We start from the raw sequence: 18422 nt of genomic DNA on the forward strand, positions 1-18422 counted from the left end.
TATGAAAATACCCATACAAGATTGGCCTGCAGGCTACCCTGTAGGGGATGTCCTTGATTGATGGTGATATGTGATTACCTAACTATGAGCAGTGTTCCTAGGCAGGTGGTCTTGGGGTATATAAGAAAACAGGGTGAGCAAGCCATAGGGAGCAAGCCAGTAAGCAGCACCCCTCCATGACCTCTGTATCAGCTCCTCCCTCCAGATCTTTGTCCCTTTTAAATTCCTGCCCCAAGTTCATTCACCAGTAGAGTGTGACTTGAAAATTGTAACCTAAAATAAACTCTTTCCTCCCCAAGCTGTTTACAATCATGGTGTTTTAAAACAGCAATAAAAACCCTACCTAAGACATAACTTCAGGAAAGAACATTTGTAAAAACTTCCATAACCAGTCATCTTTAGATATGGCATATAATTTTAGGAAGTATCTGTGTGGTAGACTTTGTGCTACAGAAAGATGACATCATTCTCAATGTGTATACAGGGAATTTGAACCTTTGGTATGAAGTTAGCATGTTCAGATTTTGAGAGCCGCACATTTAGAACTCTGTGCAAGAATTCATGGCATTTTCCATATGGTTTTATGGCTCCTGTCGACCCAAAATACATTGTTTAAACTGAAAATCAATTTAAATTGATATCTTTGAAGTCTTGAAGCTTAAATAGGTCAAATGACTCATCCACTGTGTACTTTGAGGAAAGCCAATTCCTAACTCATCATTGTCTCTTTAGTGGTTAGAGCATTGTTCTCTGCTAAGTCTGAACTCTCTCTTCTTCCTTTTCTTTCACTTGAACATCAATCTTACAGCACAAGCCTGGGCCAATCCACATTGCACTTAAGAATTGATTGAATAATGGATTTAGACTGGATTGCAAAACTTCATGAAAATTATGTATCTAGCTCTTAACATTGCCTGGCACAACACAGAAGGGACATTGTAAATATTCATAAACATTGAAAGACTGAGTTCCTTTATTGGAAATGACTGGCTTATGAAACTTTTTACAGAATCAACAAAGTACAGTTCTTTTATGCCAAGATTTTTATGGATTCATTGCTTCCACAGCTACCCCTAACTATTCAGAAACTGCAGCTTAAGCAGTTTGTATTTTTATTACCATTTCCCCATATATCCTAGAATAACTATCCCTTATGTAAAAATAACCCATATTCTTACTACCACACATATCTTTTGAGCTTTCAACTGTTATGTATCTGTGATGAGTTCATACATGTTTTTGATCATGTGAGATAATTATGTTGAACTCAATATTCTAATTATTGGCCCAATCACAGGCCACGTAGACATAGTGCTCATCCACCTCCCACTGGCACAAATGGAATGAATTACCCAGAAAACGGGGAACACTTTAAGAAACCTGCCACAATTCAGCAATGTAAATAGTAACAAGTTAGAAAAAATACTCTGAGAATGCAGGACAGTTCTTCACTCTCTTCCCTCAGCCCAGAGTGTTCTGCCCAAGTCTTCATTTCCCCCTAATTACTGTCAATATTTTCCTTATCATTTTAAGATAATGTAATACCTCAAATTTACTTGTAAGACCCAGTGGCCCAAGGACCAGGTAACTCTCTGGGATGCTGGGAGTTGTAGTTTTTAGAAAAGAACAATGCTGCATGGAAAAGTACAGTGCCCTCTATAATAGCCTATGCGTTTTTGTTCATAAAAGCCCCTTAACGTGTGTCTCAGGGCTACTCTGCTGGGATATTCCAGGGAGTGGTCCTGACCAATATTTAAAATTTAACAATGCTTGCTTCAAATTTGACCCCAAATGGTGGAAATGTTTTTCTCCAGTAAATCTCCAGATTAACAATATAACACAAAACCTCCTCTTGTAAATATTTTTCCACTTTCTTATATAGGCTGAATATATATTAATAAAAACAATAAACAAACAAGCAAAGAATGCCTTTTCCAGTCATATCTTCACATGGTTCCTTTTGTGGAATAGACGTCGCTAACGGTAGTTACTCTTTTCTTCATTGTGACATCATCCTACCCACAGCCTTCACTTCCTCGGATACATATTTCCTCTCCAGGATCCCAGAATCATTTCTTGTACTGCTTCTTACTTACATGTTGTGCTTGGTTGCCATAGCAACTATTATGTGGTTGACAGTTGCTCTTGCATTTAACTTCTTCATTTTGACTTCAGAATGAGGAACTGATGGGCCAGGTAGAAGGACTGTTTGCTAGCCATGCAAGTGTTTACTCCATTGAAAAAACATTCACTAAGTGCTAACTAGTTTCTTGTTTTTGAAAACCTGTTTTCTGTTCTTTAAGTACCCAAGTGTTTGTTCATGACAGTTTTCTTTGGAATTCTAAACAAGTTATGTCCGAAACCATCGTAAAGATTCTTTTAGGAATAGTTTATTTTCTGTAAAAGAAACAGTCTATCTTTGGGATGTATATTGAAGAGTCTAGAGTTGGGATTATTTGTATATAACAAGATCCAAGTCAACACTACAGGCTAAAATTACTATATACTTGTAATACAACCATGTGCCAGTATACTACACTGCACATGCATGTATTTAGAATGAAAACCATTTCCTCTCTTTCCCTTCATAAAATGCTACAGGCCTAAAGCTTTGAAGCAGATTTGATTATATTCTCAAAGATACTTTGTCAAATTAAGTAAAAATATCTGCCCCTTTGTATTGAAGAGTATGCTTTTGCGTTTAGCTCTAACAGTAAAGACTGGGAACATCATACTATTAACTTGGGATTTGCTTTGCATGTGGCATAGATGCAGGGTATGACATAGATGCAAAGATACAGCATATATAGAATATGGCACAGAGATACATAGGGCATAGGTGCAGAGGTATAGCATAGATGCAGGGTATGATGTATATGCAGGGTATGGCACAGGTATAGGGTATGGCATAGATACAGAGGTATGGCATAGATAAAGAGTTATTGCACAAATGCAGAATATGGCACAGAGATGGGTAGAGCGTAGGTACAGATGTATATTGTAGATGCAGAGATATAGCATAGATACAGGGTATGATGTTGATGCAGGAGTATAGCATAGATGCACGGGTATGTCATAGGTATAGAGATATGGGCCACAACATCGAATGAGGACATGGAGTCATGTGGGATTAAGAGCAAAAGCTGTGAGACAAATAGATTTTGATTCAGGATTGAAACAAAAAGACCTAGGTTCCAATTCCATTCCTGGCATTCCCAAGTTGTAAGACGTCATCAGTCAATTTTTACAGGTCTTTGTTTCCTCGTTCATAAGTTTGTGACAAGACTCTGTTAAGATAATATAGTGCATGTAAAACACAAGTCCTGCTGTAATTTTTATAACCCCAGATCTTGTGAGAAATTGTCCTCTTTAGTTCTGAGTACAGCGAGAAACCTTAATTGTAGACTCTGGAAAAGTTTTCACCTTGCCCTGTGCAGTCTAGTATGCCTCTTTATCTACCTCATTTCTATTTCTATCAGCAAAACTGGAGCACATTCAGCCAATCTGCCTGCTTCACAGGGATTTAAGAACAGCTAAGTCAACAAATGAAGGAACGTTATCTTGCTGCAGTTCTAATGAAATGTGCCGCCCAGTCAAATAGAGTCCTAGAGATATATTAAACGTAGCCAAAACCATGTCTGACATGAATTGATTATAAGGTGTCCACCTTTATGACTTCCTACTTTGTGGTAACCTTGTGGTACTGATGTGCCAAGTCTCCAGACAGGCTGCTTACCCAGCAGGAGAAATTGATTGAGAAAACGTCTCAACCGAGCCAGTATCAGTTCCCTTTGATCTCCATGAAGCAAAACTATATTTCCTGTGACAAAGTCTTACAAAATATATTCCTTAGGGTAAATGTCACCTTTCAAAATGTTCCTTCCAGGAATTGAAGTTGAAAAAAAAAAGCACCCAAGACTTTAATATTAATATGTGAAATATAAGAAAATGAAAATAATCAATAGAAACCCTGAAATGTAAAGACTTTATATCCTTAAAAATAACAAAATATTTTTGTCATTTACAAATTATTAATTTTTAAAAGAAAAAACAAACAAATTTGAAAGGCAAATATTTAAAGTGGATTTTGTTGCATATGATATATTGACTTTTTAGTACAATAAAACTGCATAGCTAGAGACTAAGCTATAAAACAGGACTGTGGTGTTTATTTTGCACGAGACAGTCAAGTTTTATATTTTAAACATCGGCTGCTTTATATGGAAATATGAGTTAGAAGCAGAAATGTTTTCTTGAATCTTTATAAGGCTCATACATTTTCGGATGACAGATTAAAAGTGGCTTGTAATAAATTCCTTTTTGAGAAAAAAAAAGTGCAATAAAGTAAGAGAAGAACACAAAATATTTGAAGATGACTAATGGATAAATTCAGTAGGATGACCAAGTGTCCCAAAATTAGATGTCAAAACTGATGTGAGGTATCCCAAAGTGGCCAGGTTCCCGAATTAACCAAGTCAGGGAGGAGCTACAGAAAAGGCCCATGATTGTTTCTTAAGGTAGGGCTTGCAGTTGTTCATAAGTTCTTAATCACTGTTGCAAAATCTTAACCATGTTTCATTACAAAAAGGGCTTCCAAGGATTTGAAAACTGAACCTAAGACAAGAGGATGCTTGATTTTGCGGTCATATCTTGAATTAGAATTTAATTTCTCCTGTGCATGAAAGCTAATTGTACTTTATCCTCATATCTTTGAAACCAAGGAAACAAAGAAATATTGTCCAGAGTCTTGATTCAATATTTTTAGAAAAAGTATAGCATGGATTTTAGGATGTTCTGTGAAAAATAAGATGCAAAAACCTCCTTTTACTTGTGTTATGTGTGCACCTGTATATAAACAGTGAACCATTTTCGCCCCCAGGGTTGTACTGAAATAGTGGATTTTCATAATGTACTACCTGAGGGCATGAACTTGAGCTTTTTCATCCCCTTGGTTTCAAATAACGGAAATTACACATGTGTGGTTACATATCCTGAAAACGGACGTCTCTTTCACCTCACCAGGACTGTGACTGTAAAGGTGGTAGGTAAGTATGACTTGTCATCCAAAAGTGTGTGACACAAGGATACCGGGTTTGTTCAGGTTCTTAATGGGCTGTTATACACAACGATGAAAACTCTATTTTAAAGAAGATACAGAATTTATTCATGCACTATCCCCAGAGTCTGAAAGCAGGTCCATGTAAAGTGTAAGCATCCAGTAACTGTAGGTTAACTTGCTGCATACATGAATGAACGACAAGCCTGCTAGCTTGAACACAACTGGATAGATGGGTGTTCATGTCCTACCAGGGCTATCAGTTAGTCACATGACTTTGATTCAGGTCTCAGTCTTTTCTGCATAGCAAGACAGAGGGAAAAAGAGAGGAGATGGTGAATTATTTTTAACAGGCTTATGCAGATTTAAGTGTATTTGGCCTTATTTCTCCATACCCCATCTTTTATTAGATGGGAACACCACTTGGAGGCATTGTAAAAGTTAGTGGAGAGATTCTAAATCCCAAGCTCTGTCCATAACTTTTTCCTCTAGTAAATCTACTCTCAGATTCTAGATAAATAACTAAAAATCAAGAAAAGAAAAGAAATAGAAAATTATAAGCTTTGAGCCCAACACAAATAAAATCCGAAGCAACCAATTCTGTAGCCACTTTTCTTTGCTTACTTTTGAGTTGGTGATTAACTCACATGGAAAGAAAGAATACATTTAGAATCTGTGTTTTAGAAGCCAGATAAATTATATAGCATTATGCTCATATCAGCAGTTTATAATTTATTTGTTTATAGCATGCAGTTTTATCTGTATTTGCTAAGGTAATAATGAGTATTCTTAGTTACTGATTTATAGGTATAAAAGTTGACAAACATGAACAGATTGTAGAAGTCATTCTTAACTAACATTCAAATGACATGAGTTTACTTTTTAAAGCCACAACATGTTGGTTATTTATTTAACTTCACTAAAAGGTTCTTGAATGTATTTTACTTAATTCGTATTATGTAATTTATCCCTAGCAATGCAATTATGAAGTGAATTTTATTTACCATATTTAAGAGTTATTTAAAAATTATTTTTAAAGTGAAATATACTTACATACATATGATTAATATATGGATGAATCTGAGTAAGATCCTGATCATTCTATAAATTCTTAAATACTACACTATGTCTGGAGAGATGGCTAAGTGCTTCAAACCACTGTCTTGTCTTCCACAGGACCCAATCAATGTGACTCACTTTTCTGGCCTTCATAGGCACCAGACATGCGTGTGATACACAGGCATACCTGCAGACAAAACATTTATACGCATAAAATAAAATATAAACACAATTTTTAACAACACTGCACTGTAAAAGTCTTTCAAGGTACTTTAGCATATATGTACAGACCATACAAACAGCAGCATTTTCATGCATGGACATTTGGCTAGTAATCTAGTATCAATAAGTCAGGCATATTATTAAGAATAGAAGTATCCTTAAACTTTTCATGGAGGTAAGCATTCACTTACTATGATCCAGGTTCCATACTAGACATTATGAACATTTGGGGGAGAAATACTTGGATAATAGGGGTGATTCATCAGCATAGTTTACAAGTTGACAACAGGTAGTTTCACCTGTCAAGAACAGTGATAAAAGTAGCTTGGAGATTAAAAGAGGAATTAAAAAGAGAAGAAATAAGACATAAAAGCACTTATTTCTAATATGGCAAGAGAAGTTTATGTCACAAGAGCACAAGAAATCAACAACACATGTAAAACAATCTACCTTTCTGAAAAATTCAAGCGATTCAATATATTTTGTTTGGATTCTTGCAAAAGAAAAACTGTTTTTCTGTGCTCATCACACATCTGTCAAGAATTGTGTGATGTTTCCACACCAAGCAATTCTTCAGTTCTTTGAGATACTATCTGTTTCCTACAGTTTGATTCATTTTGATGCTAACTGCCTAGAGTGAGCACAGACCCCACAGACTAAAGGCTTCATCTTCAGAGAGCCTGAGGAACTTACATGTTCTTGGCTCAGGAACTGGGGACTAAGAGTAAATAACAAGGCACTATGATGAAAGATGCTCATATCACCCATAGCACTCAGTAAATTAAAGGGCTCCCACAAGTTTCATGTTAGCACTAAGTAATAGCGATGGATACATATTTCCTATTACATCATATTTTGTTTATTTTCAATGAGTGAAGTCCAGGAATTGAGTATATATTAAACTGTAGGCCTTCTCAAGAATTGACAAACTATGCCAGGAAGTTGAACAAGTTAGCCGCATAGCTTTGCATAAGCCAGAATGATTTAACATCCTCCTTTTGCATTTCCTATCATAGGCTCACCAAAGGATGCATTACCACCCCAGATCTATTCTCCAAATGACCGTGTTGTCTATGAGAAAGAACCAGGTAACTATAGGTGTGCTTCTGAGTTCTTGTTAGATTCTATTCATTACAAGGAGGAAAACAAAGCCTAATATAAGACAGTAAAGATTAATTGTAAGGAAATGCATAGATTTAAAGTGACGCATGATCAAAAGCTACAGCATGTGAGGACCAGGTATGCCATCAATCTCAAGGCAGCCTGGGAGGTTTAGCGTCTCTCCCAGGGGCACATCCTTTATTCTCTATTCCTTGACTTCCTCTGTGATCAGTGTTTGGTGAAAACTTGATGTTACTCAGGGTTTCCATTTACTGAGGCTGTAATAATAGCACAAGGCGGTTTTAAGCCTCTGTTTCCTCTTCCAAGCATGGAGCATGAAATCAGAGCTGGGAGTATACAAAAAACAGATCCATGAACACAGGATTCAAATAGTCATCATGCCTCACTGGGCCACCTATAAGTTTTTTGTAACCATTAAATCTAGAAAGAAACCATAAGTTACCAAGGAAGACACTATTTTTGTTCTTTTGACTGGAAGCCTCCTCCAGAGGAGTAGAAAAGTCACAGAAAATTCTAACACATTTACATTATCTTCTGTACAGTATAACCATTCTAGACACAATGAGAAATATAGAAGTGTGGACTAAGGGTTATATAGTCAGATAATTTGTGGGCAGATTGCCAAAAAGTGAAAATTCTCATGTATAATTTGTCTTGTAAAGAGTACAGGGCATGTTAAGAGGTTTGTCCAACCTCAGGTGGGCTGCATTTTTTAGATTTAAGATGGGATTTGTGTAGTAATTCGAACATTCTTGCCACTGCTAAAGTGAAATCTGTCAGTCACTCAAGTATGCTTCATCTACTTAGCATGTCACACTTCAAAATCATTCCTGAACTCATGTTGATTTTACCTTTCTAAATGAAACAATAGTTTCAAAGTCTATAGGAAAAAGTGAGGGAGGCCAAACATTGGAATAAGTCTGGAGAAAATAAATGTTCGTCTGCCCAACCCAAGATAATTAGAGCTGTCTTCAGAGTCCAGGCAATAGTGAACCAAAAATATTAGCACAAAGCAGAATTATTCTCAGCAGACTGGCACGAACGTTTCAATCCAGGTCAAATCTTTACCTAGTTCTTACGAACAATTTGACCTACAAATAACCTTTAATATGTAGAAATGTCAGATTTTGCTTCTGTAGAAAATTAAGTTTTAAAAGATGTCATGGTGTTTGATAAGAATAAATACCTAGGTGAAGAAAAACCTCCTTGAGAAAGAGGGAAGAGGGCAACACAGGAGAGGGAAGTAGAGGAAGATGGATAGAGATGGAGACAGAGACGGAGACGGAGACGGAGACGGAGACGGAGACGGTAGAGATATATGTTGTGACACTTGGGATAAAAATGCTCCCCCACCAAAAAAGCAGAGACTATTTAATAAAAACCCAAGTGTTAGGCATGAGAAATCTCCAAATTCAAGTTGTTAAGCAGAAGAGTCCAAAAAGCTCCCCATATAGTATAAGTCAGGCCCTATCACCAACCATACAGCACACTTTGGACAGAGAACTTAGGAATCAATCTAAATTTGAACTAGACTTTTCTTTTCTGAAACCTAGCTCTCGTAATATGACAAGGAGATATGCAAGTTTCCAGTGGCGAGAAGCAATCCATAGCCCTATCAATCTCTAAAGCCTATGAACTACAATAGCAGAATAGCAAGATATTTGAAAAGATGCACTAATGGTACTTCCATTATAGGGCTAAGCAACAGCCACCTAAATTTGACTGAAAGTTTTCTCAAGAGGTAGGAATCTCTGCCTAAGTCTGTTAATATAGGCATCTGGCAAAACCATCTAATGTAGAGGAAAAGTGACTACTACTGCCATGTGCCTGAACCACTATAGTTTCTAACTTCTGTCTAAATACCAACAGCTAGATGCACTCTCATCAGAGAAGCTTATTTGTATAGCAGACAAGGACAGACTGATCAAAATGTAAAGGACAACTAACCATGGGTTGCCCATCCCCAATTGATACATATACAACAGTCTCTTCACATAAGTCTCAAGGAACACATACACATATAACTATGTATCTTTAATTTTAAAAGGCTCTGATGTCCTTTCTGTTTTACCTCCATCAATGTTTTCTGTGCTTGAAAGGGGTCAGGCAGATTTGCCATTTAGGGCTAGGCACTCACCAGCCACTTTCATTCTTCAGTGCTATAGCCATTGATAAGTTGCCCAATACTTCAGTAAATAACACCTACATCCATGCTCATGCAAAAAATCATGATTAAATTCATGAGTCCATGATAAAAAGTGGAGTGGAATTGTTTGAGAAAAGCTGTTAAAGAGAGTAGAGGGGTGGTGGTCATGGCATAATGGAAATAAACAAACTTTTTAACATAAGTTTATATGATTTTGAAAGGATAAAAAAAGGAATAAAGGAAAACACAGACAGGTATTTAGTTCTACCAAGTTCACAGTAATTATGCTGGTCCTGACCTGATTGTTAGCACTGTTATCCATGCTGTGAAATGTCCCAGGGTCTTAAACCATCTCAGCCACATAGCTTAGAACTGCTATTTTAAATTAAGCTTCTGAGGGTTTGGAGAGGAGGATTTTCTGGCCAGGTTACTTAGGGAATGACATCACTCTATCCTCCTTGGACAAGGACCAGTCATTTACAGACTTTTACTGGTCAATGTTGTAGTTTGAAGGAGAACAACTGCCACTTCCATTGGCTCATATATTTGAATCCCTAGTGCCCAATTTGTGGAACTGTTTGGGAAGAATTGTGAAACAGGATTGTGTGCCATGGCTGGAGGTGGGTTTTGAGGTTTCAAAAATCCCACGTGATTCCCAGTTAGTTTTCTCTGCCTCATGATTTTCCATGAGAAATAATCTCTCAGCTACTGTTCCAGCACCAAGCCTGCTGGCCTACAGCCATGATCCCTCTTACAATGATCATTGACTTTAACCCTCTGGAAATATGAACCCCAAATCAAATGTTCTGCTTTATAACTTGCCTTGGTCATGGTGTTTTCTAACAATGAAAGAAAGAAAGAAAGAAAGAAAGAAAGAAAGAAAGAAAGAAAGAAAGAAAGAAAGAAAGAAAGAAAGAAAGAAAGAGCAAAGAAAAAGAAAAGAAGAAAAGAAAAGAAAGAAAGAAAGAGAAAGAAAGAAAGAAACAAAGAAACAAAAAAACAAAGAAAGAAACAAAGAAAGAAACAAAGAAAGAAAGAAAGAAAAAGTCACACTTTGTTTATGCCCTCATAACAAAATAACAAAGGGAAAGATGTTTGGCCTGAAAAGAATATAGTCAGAGTTCTTGTGACATTTTAGAAGAGACTTATTTACTGTTAAAAATGGCCACCTTTGTAATTTCATGTACTTGCTGACTTCTCTTCTTGGTTTTATCCTTTCACGTGTTTGGTGTTTTGGTAGGTTGCCTTACAGTGGCCACTATAGAATCAGGCATATATAAGCGTATGAAATATACACATTAACAGATTAATATAGGTTAACTTCATCTGATAAATTTGTTTTAGGAGAGGAGCTGGTTATCCCCTGTAAAGTCTATTTCAGTTTCATTATGGACTCCCACAATGAGGTCTGGTGGACCATTGATGGAAAGAAGCCTGATGACGTCACGGTCGACATCACTATTAATGAAAGGTATCTTGGCTGCATGCAGGGGGGTCTATTCTTTGTCAGTCTAAGGTCTTGATGAATATTATTCAATGTACATGATTATTATTTTTCTTTTAGAAACTTAGCAAGATTTTTCAATCTTCAGGGACTGCAGAGTCATTAAACTAGCAAGGCAATTGCACACACTTGTGAGATTGTGTGCCAAAGTTTGGAATTACATTGTCTTCAGGCTAGATATCTTCATCACAGTGAACCCACAGAGCAGGCCCCAGATTGTCTTATGCTCAACAAACTTCCTGTGTTTCTGATTCTCACTTAGAAACATAAGGAGTGTATCTTTCACATGAGCGAGATGAATAAGAAAGAGATATGTTAGAGTGTGCTTCCATGAAAGTATAGTGTTATCTTTCTCAGTCCTGGCGTGTGTGTCTAAATACTCTGTCTTATATAATGTATGTTTGCCGCTTCTATTAAAGTAAACATGCTTTTCTCATCTTCCCCTGATACTTGAGAATTACTTATTAAATATTAACTACAATTTTGTTCTCTAAATTTCACTTTTAAAAGTAAATGTTCAAAAATCCCCATGAGCTAATTTTCAAAAACCTATGGGTATTAACATACCTCTTTTGATATAACAACTTGGGTCATTTCATTCTTAAGTAAACTTGATATTTGTAAGAATTTAACAAAGGAGAATGTATAGGTCTCTGGAGACAAAAGATTTCTCTGTAAGTGAGGTATAAATTGCTAGAGAGAATTGGTTTGCTGTAGAAAGTAATAAATCACAGTGGTCACATATGTGACAGAATAGTTATTAAGACCCTAAATTTGGTCACCTTGTGCAAACAGACCTTAAGCTAATTGAATTTCTGCAATTCAAACCTATTTCTTTCATAATAGTAATGTAAGGTTTTGTAGAAATTATAAAATGTCTACTTTGAATAGCCTTTTTTCTTTCTTAGCTATCCCTCATTGGGTAAACTGTGACAGATCAGGTGTCTATTTACAGTATCTGATAAATAATTAGTAGAGAAGGAGAGGATGTTACAGGAGGAATTCTTGGAGGATTCCTTCAGTTCAGGGGGATTCAGGGGTACTCCACAAAAGAAGCAGCATTTAAATCAAACTTGCTCAGTTAAGATATGAACGACAATCTGGGAAAGGGGACATTGTATGCCCAGACCTGGATGTTTGAGAAACAGAGAAGAATTAATGACAATTTTAGCTTGAAGACTCGAAGGACAATTATTGGTCATTTCAGGAATGCTGAGAATTGTGATTCTCATCCTCATAATAAATGAACGCTAAGGAGAGTAAAGTCATGTTATTCTACCTTGCTGTGAGTAAGATGTATTTGCAGTATTCCACAGAGCAGGAAATTAGCATGGAAGAAAACAACTGAGCCTCTAAACAAATGTTTATGAATGACAGTAAGTCTAATCTAAGGAAAAATATGCATATTGGTCAGCTAAGGGAGGGCTATATTTAGATCTCACCCAGACAGTTAGTTCAAAGGGAGCTAAATAAAGTCCTGCTCTTACAACACAAAACACTTGGTCTTAGAGTTACTGGAGTTTGACTATATTTATTTCACAGCTCAGTTTTCTCATTCTGAGCTATTTCTCCTCTTCCCTGTGTTAGGATTCAACTATGCAGTTTCAACATTGCACAAAACGTCTGCCTGTGTCTGCAAGTCAAGCATCCAGTGTCTCTGCACTGCAACAGTTACTATGGGGTTAAAATAGCGCATGGGAGAACTCATTGAGTGTTTCCGCAGCACAGATGCTTGGTCAGCCTTCCAAGTATTCCCGTAAATTATTCATATAATACACTCCTTCAAAAAAAAAAAAAAAAAAGACAATACATGCTAAGTTTAGAGACATAGCCCAAAGTACATAGCATTAAATGGCAGAACATGCAGCAAATCTAAATGAGTCTGATCCTAGACGGTTCTTTGCAAGCTGGTACAGGTATTGTACCCCAGCATCTAGATTAAAGATTTAGCTTGGAAGAAAGAGGTGTAGTAAGACTCTAGCATTGGGTTTTGTCCAGTGTGGGACAAGATCCTTGCCAGCACCCCATCTGCCCTCATTCAGGCCTCTAGAGTCCTTTACTTCTGATTCACAGAGAGAGCATAGGCATAGTATCTCACAGATATTTTTGGTTTGCTTCTCCTTGTGTGCAGTGTAAGTTATTCTTCAACAGAAGATGAAACAAGGACTCAGATTTTGAGCATCAAGAAAGTCACCCCTGAGGATCTCAGGCGCATCTATGTCTGTCATGCTCGAAATACCAAAGGGGAAGCTGAGCAAGCAGCCAAGGTGAAACAGAAAGGTAATGGATGCACCCAGCCGATGACTCTGTGAACTCTCAAAATAACACACTGGTGACTAGGAAATAAAGGAGAGACTTCCTGCACCCACATCGGACACAAAACACTGAGTCAGTTAAATGAAAAATCCTAAGAGAAAGCTTCCATCAACGCCTTTGTTTCTAAATGTTGCTTGAATAAAATCCAGGAATATATGGGTACCATAATAAGACACAATTTCATATCTTAAATAATCATGAAAAATGAAAATATTCCAAGTGAACAAAGATATAAAAAGAATTGCTAGAGCCACATATGGTCAGTGAAGCACAAAGATGTCTTTAGAAGGAACTAGAAGCAGGGTTCGAGAGTCATAAGAATGATTGTGCCACATGACCTCATCCTTTGGGAATTTTTCCTGAGTTATGCACCCACGGCTGTTCTTAGAAGTATATAAGAGGCTAAAATACAACTAGCAGTCATCTATTTGTGTAGAAGAAGTTAAGGAGGGCAGAGAATATAAATATTAATTAATATTAATTCTCAAAAAATTTCAAATTCACATTTTAAACATGTACCAATGTTTAGGCAGTTTTATAATGTTATAATTGATAAAATAAAACTTATTAAAATATGATTTGGTTTGATGTTCAAATAATTTCTCCATTAACATGTGTATTTTCTATAATAAAGGAAAATTATAAATCCTTCTTGTGTGAGGGTTGCTCCTAAAACATACTGCCTAAATTTCTCTTTGAGTCTTGCCCTTAACACATATCCCAACCAATTGATCCCTTCCAAAATATTTGTTATAGAGTGAAGTTAACAGTGACATCACATAGTAATTATGTCATTCTAAAACATCCTAGCCCTTCACATTTGATGCAATTTATAACATTTATATAAAAAATGAAAAGGCTGACATTGTTACATTTGCATTGGGCTTGAATCCCCTTTTATTATTATTATTATTATTATTATTATTATTATTATTATTATTAGCCAAGCAACAAGCAAGACACACTTGAGCCTTTTGCTACAGATTGGAAAGATATTGTTTATAGTTCTTAAGAAGTCTTAAAGAATTTGTTTAGGATGGTCCATTGCTTCCACTTCAGAGAAGCCACTGTAGGGATGGGAGCACGGGATGCCCATAGTTTCAGTGTTGGGTTCTGGGGACACCGCAGACTCACTACTGTCTTACCACAGTGAATTGCTTGTGCTCTCACATCATACAGTCTGATAAACTCTAGCTTCCATACAGCCTAACTCTCTGATGTCGGAAAAGACAAACACTGACTGAGTCTTATTAGTTTTTTCATAAAAATGGATAAACCAATACCAGTACCTCTTAAGTTGTTAAAAAATGTTCAGAACTAGCATTGTTATTAATCTGTACAATCAACTATTCAATAAATGCTAGCTCTTATTTCCCCAAGGGTTTCGTATCATTAATCGGCAAAAATACAAAAACAAACCTGTAATCAAATAAATATCATTATAGTCTAGGTTATGAAATAAATCAAATTACTTTACTCGAGACCTCTTAGAGCCCTTAATATTTAACATTCCAAATGAAAGTCTTCAGGGGTTTAGGTTGCTGCAGGCTGGGCATTTTCAATTGTGTTAGAATCCAGATTGCTTAAGTACAGGGAATTTGGGGATTTCTTCTAAGGCATGTACTCCGCTGAGCAGTGATAGAAGAGGACTTATGTTGATAACTTATCAAAGAATAGTATCAAAGCATACAAAAATAATGTTTTATGTGGGGGATATGTATAAGCATGTCTGCCATCCCATCTGAGTACCTACAGTAACACAGAATCACTGACTCTTGAGTGTAACTGGACAGCAGTGGGGATAGCCTAGGGGCTGTCAAGGGTCACATGACCCACCTGTTTCCTGAGTACTGACACTTGTATTTTACATATGTACTTCATCCAAACAGAAAGCACAAACTGGTGACCCTGGCTTGCCATCCTGCCATGAGGGAGACTGAGGCAGAATGTGCAGGAGTTTAGGTCAGCCTTAGCCACATAGCCCATTCAGAACTAGCCTGAACTACCGAGAACCTGTCTCTAACAAACAAAGAAAAAACACAAAAACTGTGACAGAAAGAGGTTACTACATGAAAGAGAAGAGTTCACTGGAACAGTCTTTCTTGATAGCACATTTCATTTATTTCTTTAAAGTACTACATAAACATAGGAGAGCACTAAAGCAAACATGTCATAAATGCAGTTGTCTTATCATCAGAGAGTGGCAATGTGCTTAGTCATACAAGAAGCCACCACGCCAGTTGCCAAGGAGGTTTGCTACTTCGCACTGCCACCAACAGTACACAGAACCTTTCACATGCTCCCTTCTCTCATCAGTGTTTGGAGCTGTCAACTGTTAAACTCTCGCTGTCATAGTATATGAACATTGGCAACCCACTGCAGTTGGTCTCTGAGGCGTTAGTGATGCTGAAGGCTCTGTTGTAAGCTCACTGATCATTGATCATTCTGTCTGCAAGGCCATTAAAAGGCTTCAGTCATTTCCAGCCAGATCATTTGCTTTAAATTTAAATGTGATGTACAACTCATACTACACACGTACATAAAACACATACAAATAAGCATACCCACACCTAGAAGCATTGGATGCAATCCTTTGACTCTAAAATTTTTAAATATTTCCATTCAGCTTGTGAATTTATTTATTTTCTTTTTTTGTTATTTTTGTATTATTGTATTAGATATTTTCTTCATTTACATTTCAAATGCTATCCTGAATGTCCCCTATACCCTCCCCCAACCCTGCTGCCCTGCCCTCTCACTCCCACTTCTTGGCCCTGGCATTCCCCTCTATGGAGCATATAAAGTTTGCAAGACCAAGGGGCCTCTCTTCCCAATGATGGCTGAATACGCCATCTTCTGAACATATGCAACTAGAGACACGCGCTCAGGGGGTACTGGTTAGTTCATATTGTTGTTCCACCTCTAGGTTGAAGACCCCTTCATATCCTTGGGAATTTCTCTAGCTCCTCCATTGGGGGCCCTGTGTTCCATCCAATAGCTGACTGTGTGCATCCACTTCTGTGTTTGTCAGGCACTGGCATAGCCTCACAAGAGGCCGCTATATCAGGGTCCCTTCAGCAGAATCTTTCTGGCATGTGCAATAGTGTCTGGGTTTGGTGGGTGATGATGGGATGGATCCCCAGGTAGGGTAGTCTCTGGATAGTCCATCCTTTTGTCTTAGATCCAGCCTTTGTCTCTGTAACTCCTTTTATGGGTATTTTGTTCCCTATTCTAAGGAGGAATGAAGTATCTACCCATTGGACTTCCTTCTTTAGGTTTTTTTTTTGTGTGTGTGTTTTGCAAATTGTATCTTGGGTATTCTGAGTTTCTTTGCTAATATCCACTTATCAGTGAGTACATATCTAGTGACTTCTTTTGTGATTGGGTTACCTCACTAAGGATGATATCCTCCAGATATATTCATTTGTCCAAGAATTTCATAAATTCATTGTTTTTAATAGCTAAGTAGTATTCCATTGTGTAAATGTACCACATTTTCTGTATCCATTCCTCTATTGAGGGACATCTGGGTTCTTTCCAGCTTCTGGCTGGAAATAAGGCTGCTATGAGCATAGTGGAGCATGTGTCTTTATTACCAGTTGGAACATTTTCTGGGTACATGCCCAGAAGAGGTATTGCTGGATCCTCTGGTAGTACTATGTCCAATTTTCTGAGGAACTGCCAGACTGATTTCCAAAGTGTTTGAACATGCTTGCAATCCCAGCAGCAATGGAGGAGTGTTCCTCTTTCTCCACATCCTTGCCAGCATCTGCTGTCACATGAATTATTGATCTTAGCCTGCTTGTGGACGTTGTACATCGTGGTGCGGAGCCTAGTGCGCACCACGATGTACAACGTCCACAAGCAGGTGGTTTAGGTATCAGAGTAATTGTGACTGTAGAAATATACATATACACATAGAAATACATACACATATACATATGTACCGTGTAGTGGAGGAAGAGTAGGGAGTAGGTGTGTGCCTTCAGAAGTCAAAATGAAGCCATCAGATCCCCTGGAGGTGGAGTTAAAGCAGCTGTAAACTACCATGTAGGTTCTGGGAAGTGAACCCCAGTCCTCTGAAAAAACAACAGTGCTCTTAAACTACTGGCTGCATGAGTTGATGTTTTGATAAGCAAAATTCTTAGTAATTTGAGGAAGCTCATTTTACGCACCTCTCTGCTTGTGGACGTTGTACATCGTGGTGCGGAGCCTAGTGCGCACCACGATGTACAACGTCCACAAGCAGCAAGTACTATATTGAATAGGTAGGGCAAAAGTGGGCAGCCTTGCCTAGTCCCAGATTTTAGTGGGATTGCTTCAAGTTTCTCTCCATTTACTTTGATGTTGGCTACTGGTTTGCTGTAGATTGCTTTTATTATGTTTAGGTAGGGGCCTTGAATTCCCAATCTTTCCAAGCCTTTTATCATGAAGGGGTGTTGGATTTTGTCAAATGCTTTCTCAGCATCCAACGAGATGATCATGTGGTTTTTGTCTGTGAGTTTGTTTATGTAATGGGTTACATTGATGGATTTCCTTATATTAAACCATCCCTGCATCCCTGGGATGAAGCCTACTTGGTCATGATGGATGATCATTTTGATGTGTTCTTGGATTCGGTTTGCAAGGATTTTATTGAGTGTTTTTACATCGATATTCATAAAGGAAATTGGTCTGAAGTTCTCTTTCTTTGTTGGATCTTTGTGTGGTTTAGGTATCAGAGTAATTGTGACTGTAGAAATATACATATACACATAGAAATACATACACATATACATATGTACCGTGTAGTGGAGGAAGAGTAGGGAGTAGGTGTGTGCCTTCAGAAGTCAAAATGAAGCCATCAGATCCCCTGGAGGTGGAGTTAAAGCAGCTGTAAACTACCATGTAGGTTCTGGGAAGTGAACCCCAGTCCTCTGAAAAAACAACAGTGCTCTTAAACTACTGGCTGCATGAGTTGATGTTTTGATAAGCAAAATTCTTAGTAATTTGAGGAA

The 18422-nt window shown here is 37.5% G+C and overlaps 1 protein-coding gene across 4 annotated transcripts in view; it reads left to right on the plus strand.

The window, feature by feature from the left end:
• Il1rap (interleukin 1 receptor accessory protein) overlaps positions 1–18422 on the plus strand; it is a 141315-nt gene that overhangs the window by 98536 nt on the left and 24357 nt on the right. For all 4 annotated transcript variants that reach the window (XR_003844895.1, XM_021209239.2, XM_021209237.2 and 1 more), the window contains exons 5-8: positions 4880–5045; positions 7354–7425; positions 10950–11076; positions 13241–13389. Coding sequence is in view for 3 of the 4 variants with exons in the window: in XM_021209239.2 (XP_021064898.1) it covers positions 4880–5045; positions 7354–7425; positions 10950–11076; positions 13241–13389 (514 nt within the window). In the remaining variant the exon portion in view is untranslated. The remainder of the gene's footprint in view (positions 1–4879; positions 5046–7353; positions 7426–10949; positions 11077–13240; positions 13390–18422) is intronic.

Source organism: Mus pahari, chromosome 12 (assembly GCF_900095145.1).
Source record: "Mus pahari chromosome 12, PAHARI_EIJ_v1.1, whole genome shotgun sequence".
Classification (NCBI taxonomy): domain Eukaryota; kingdom Metazoa; phylum Chordata; class Mammalia; order Rodentia; family Muridae; genus Mus; species Mus pahari.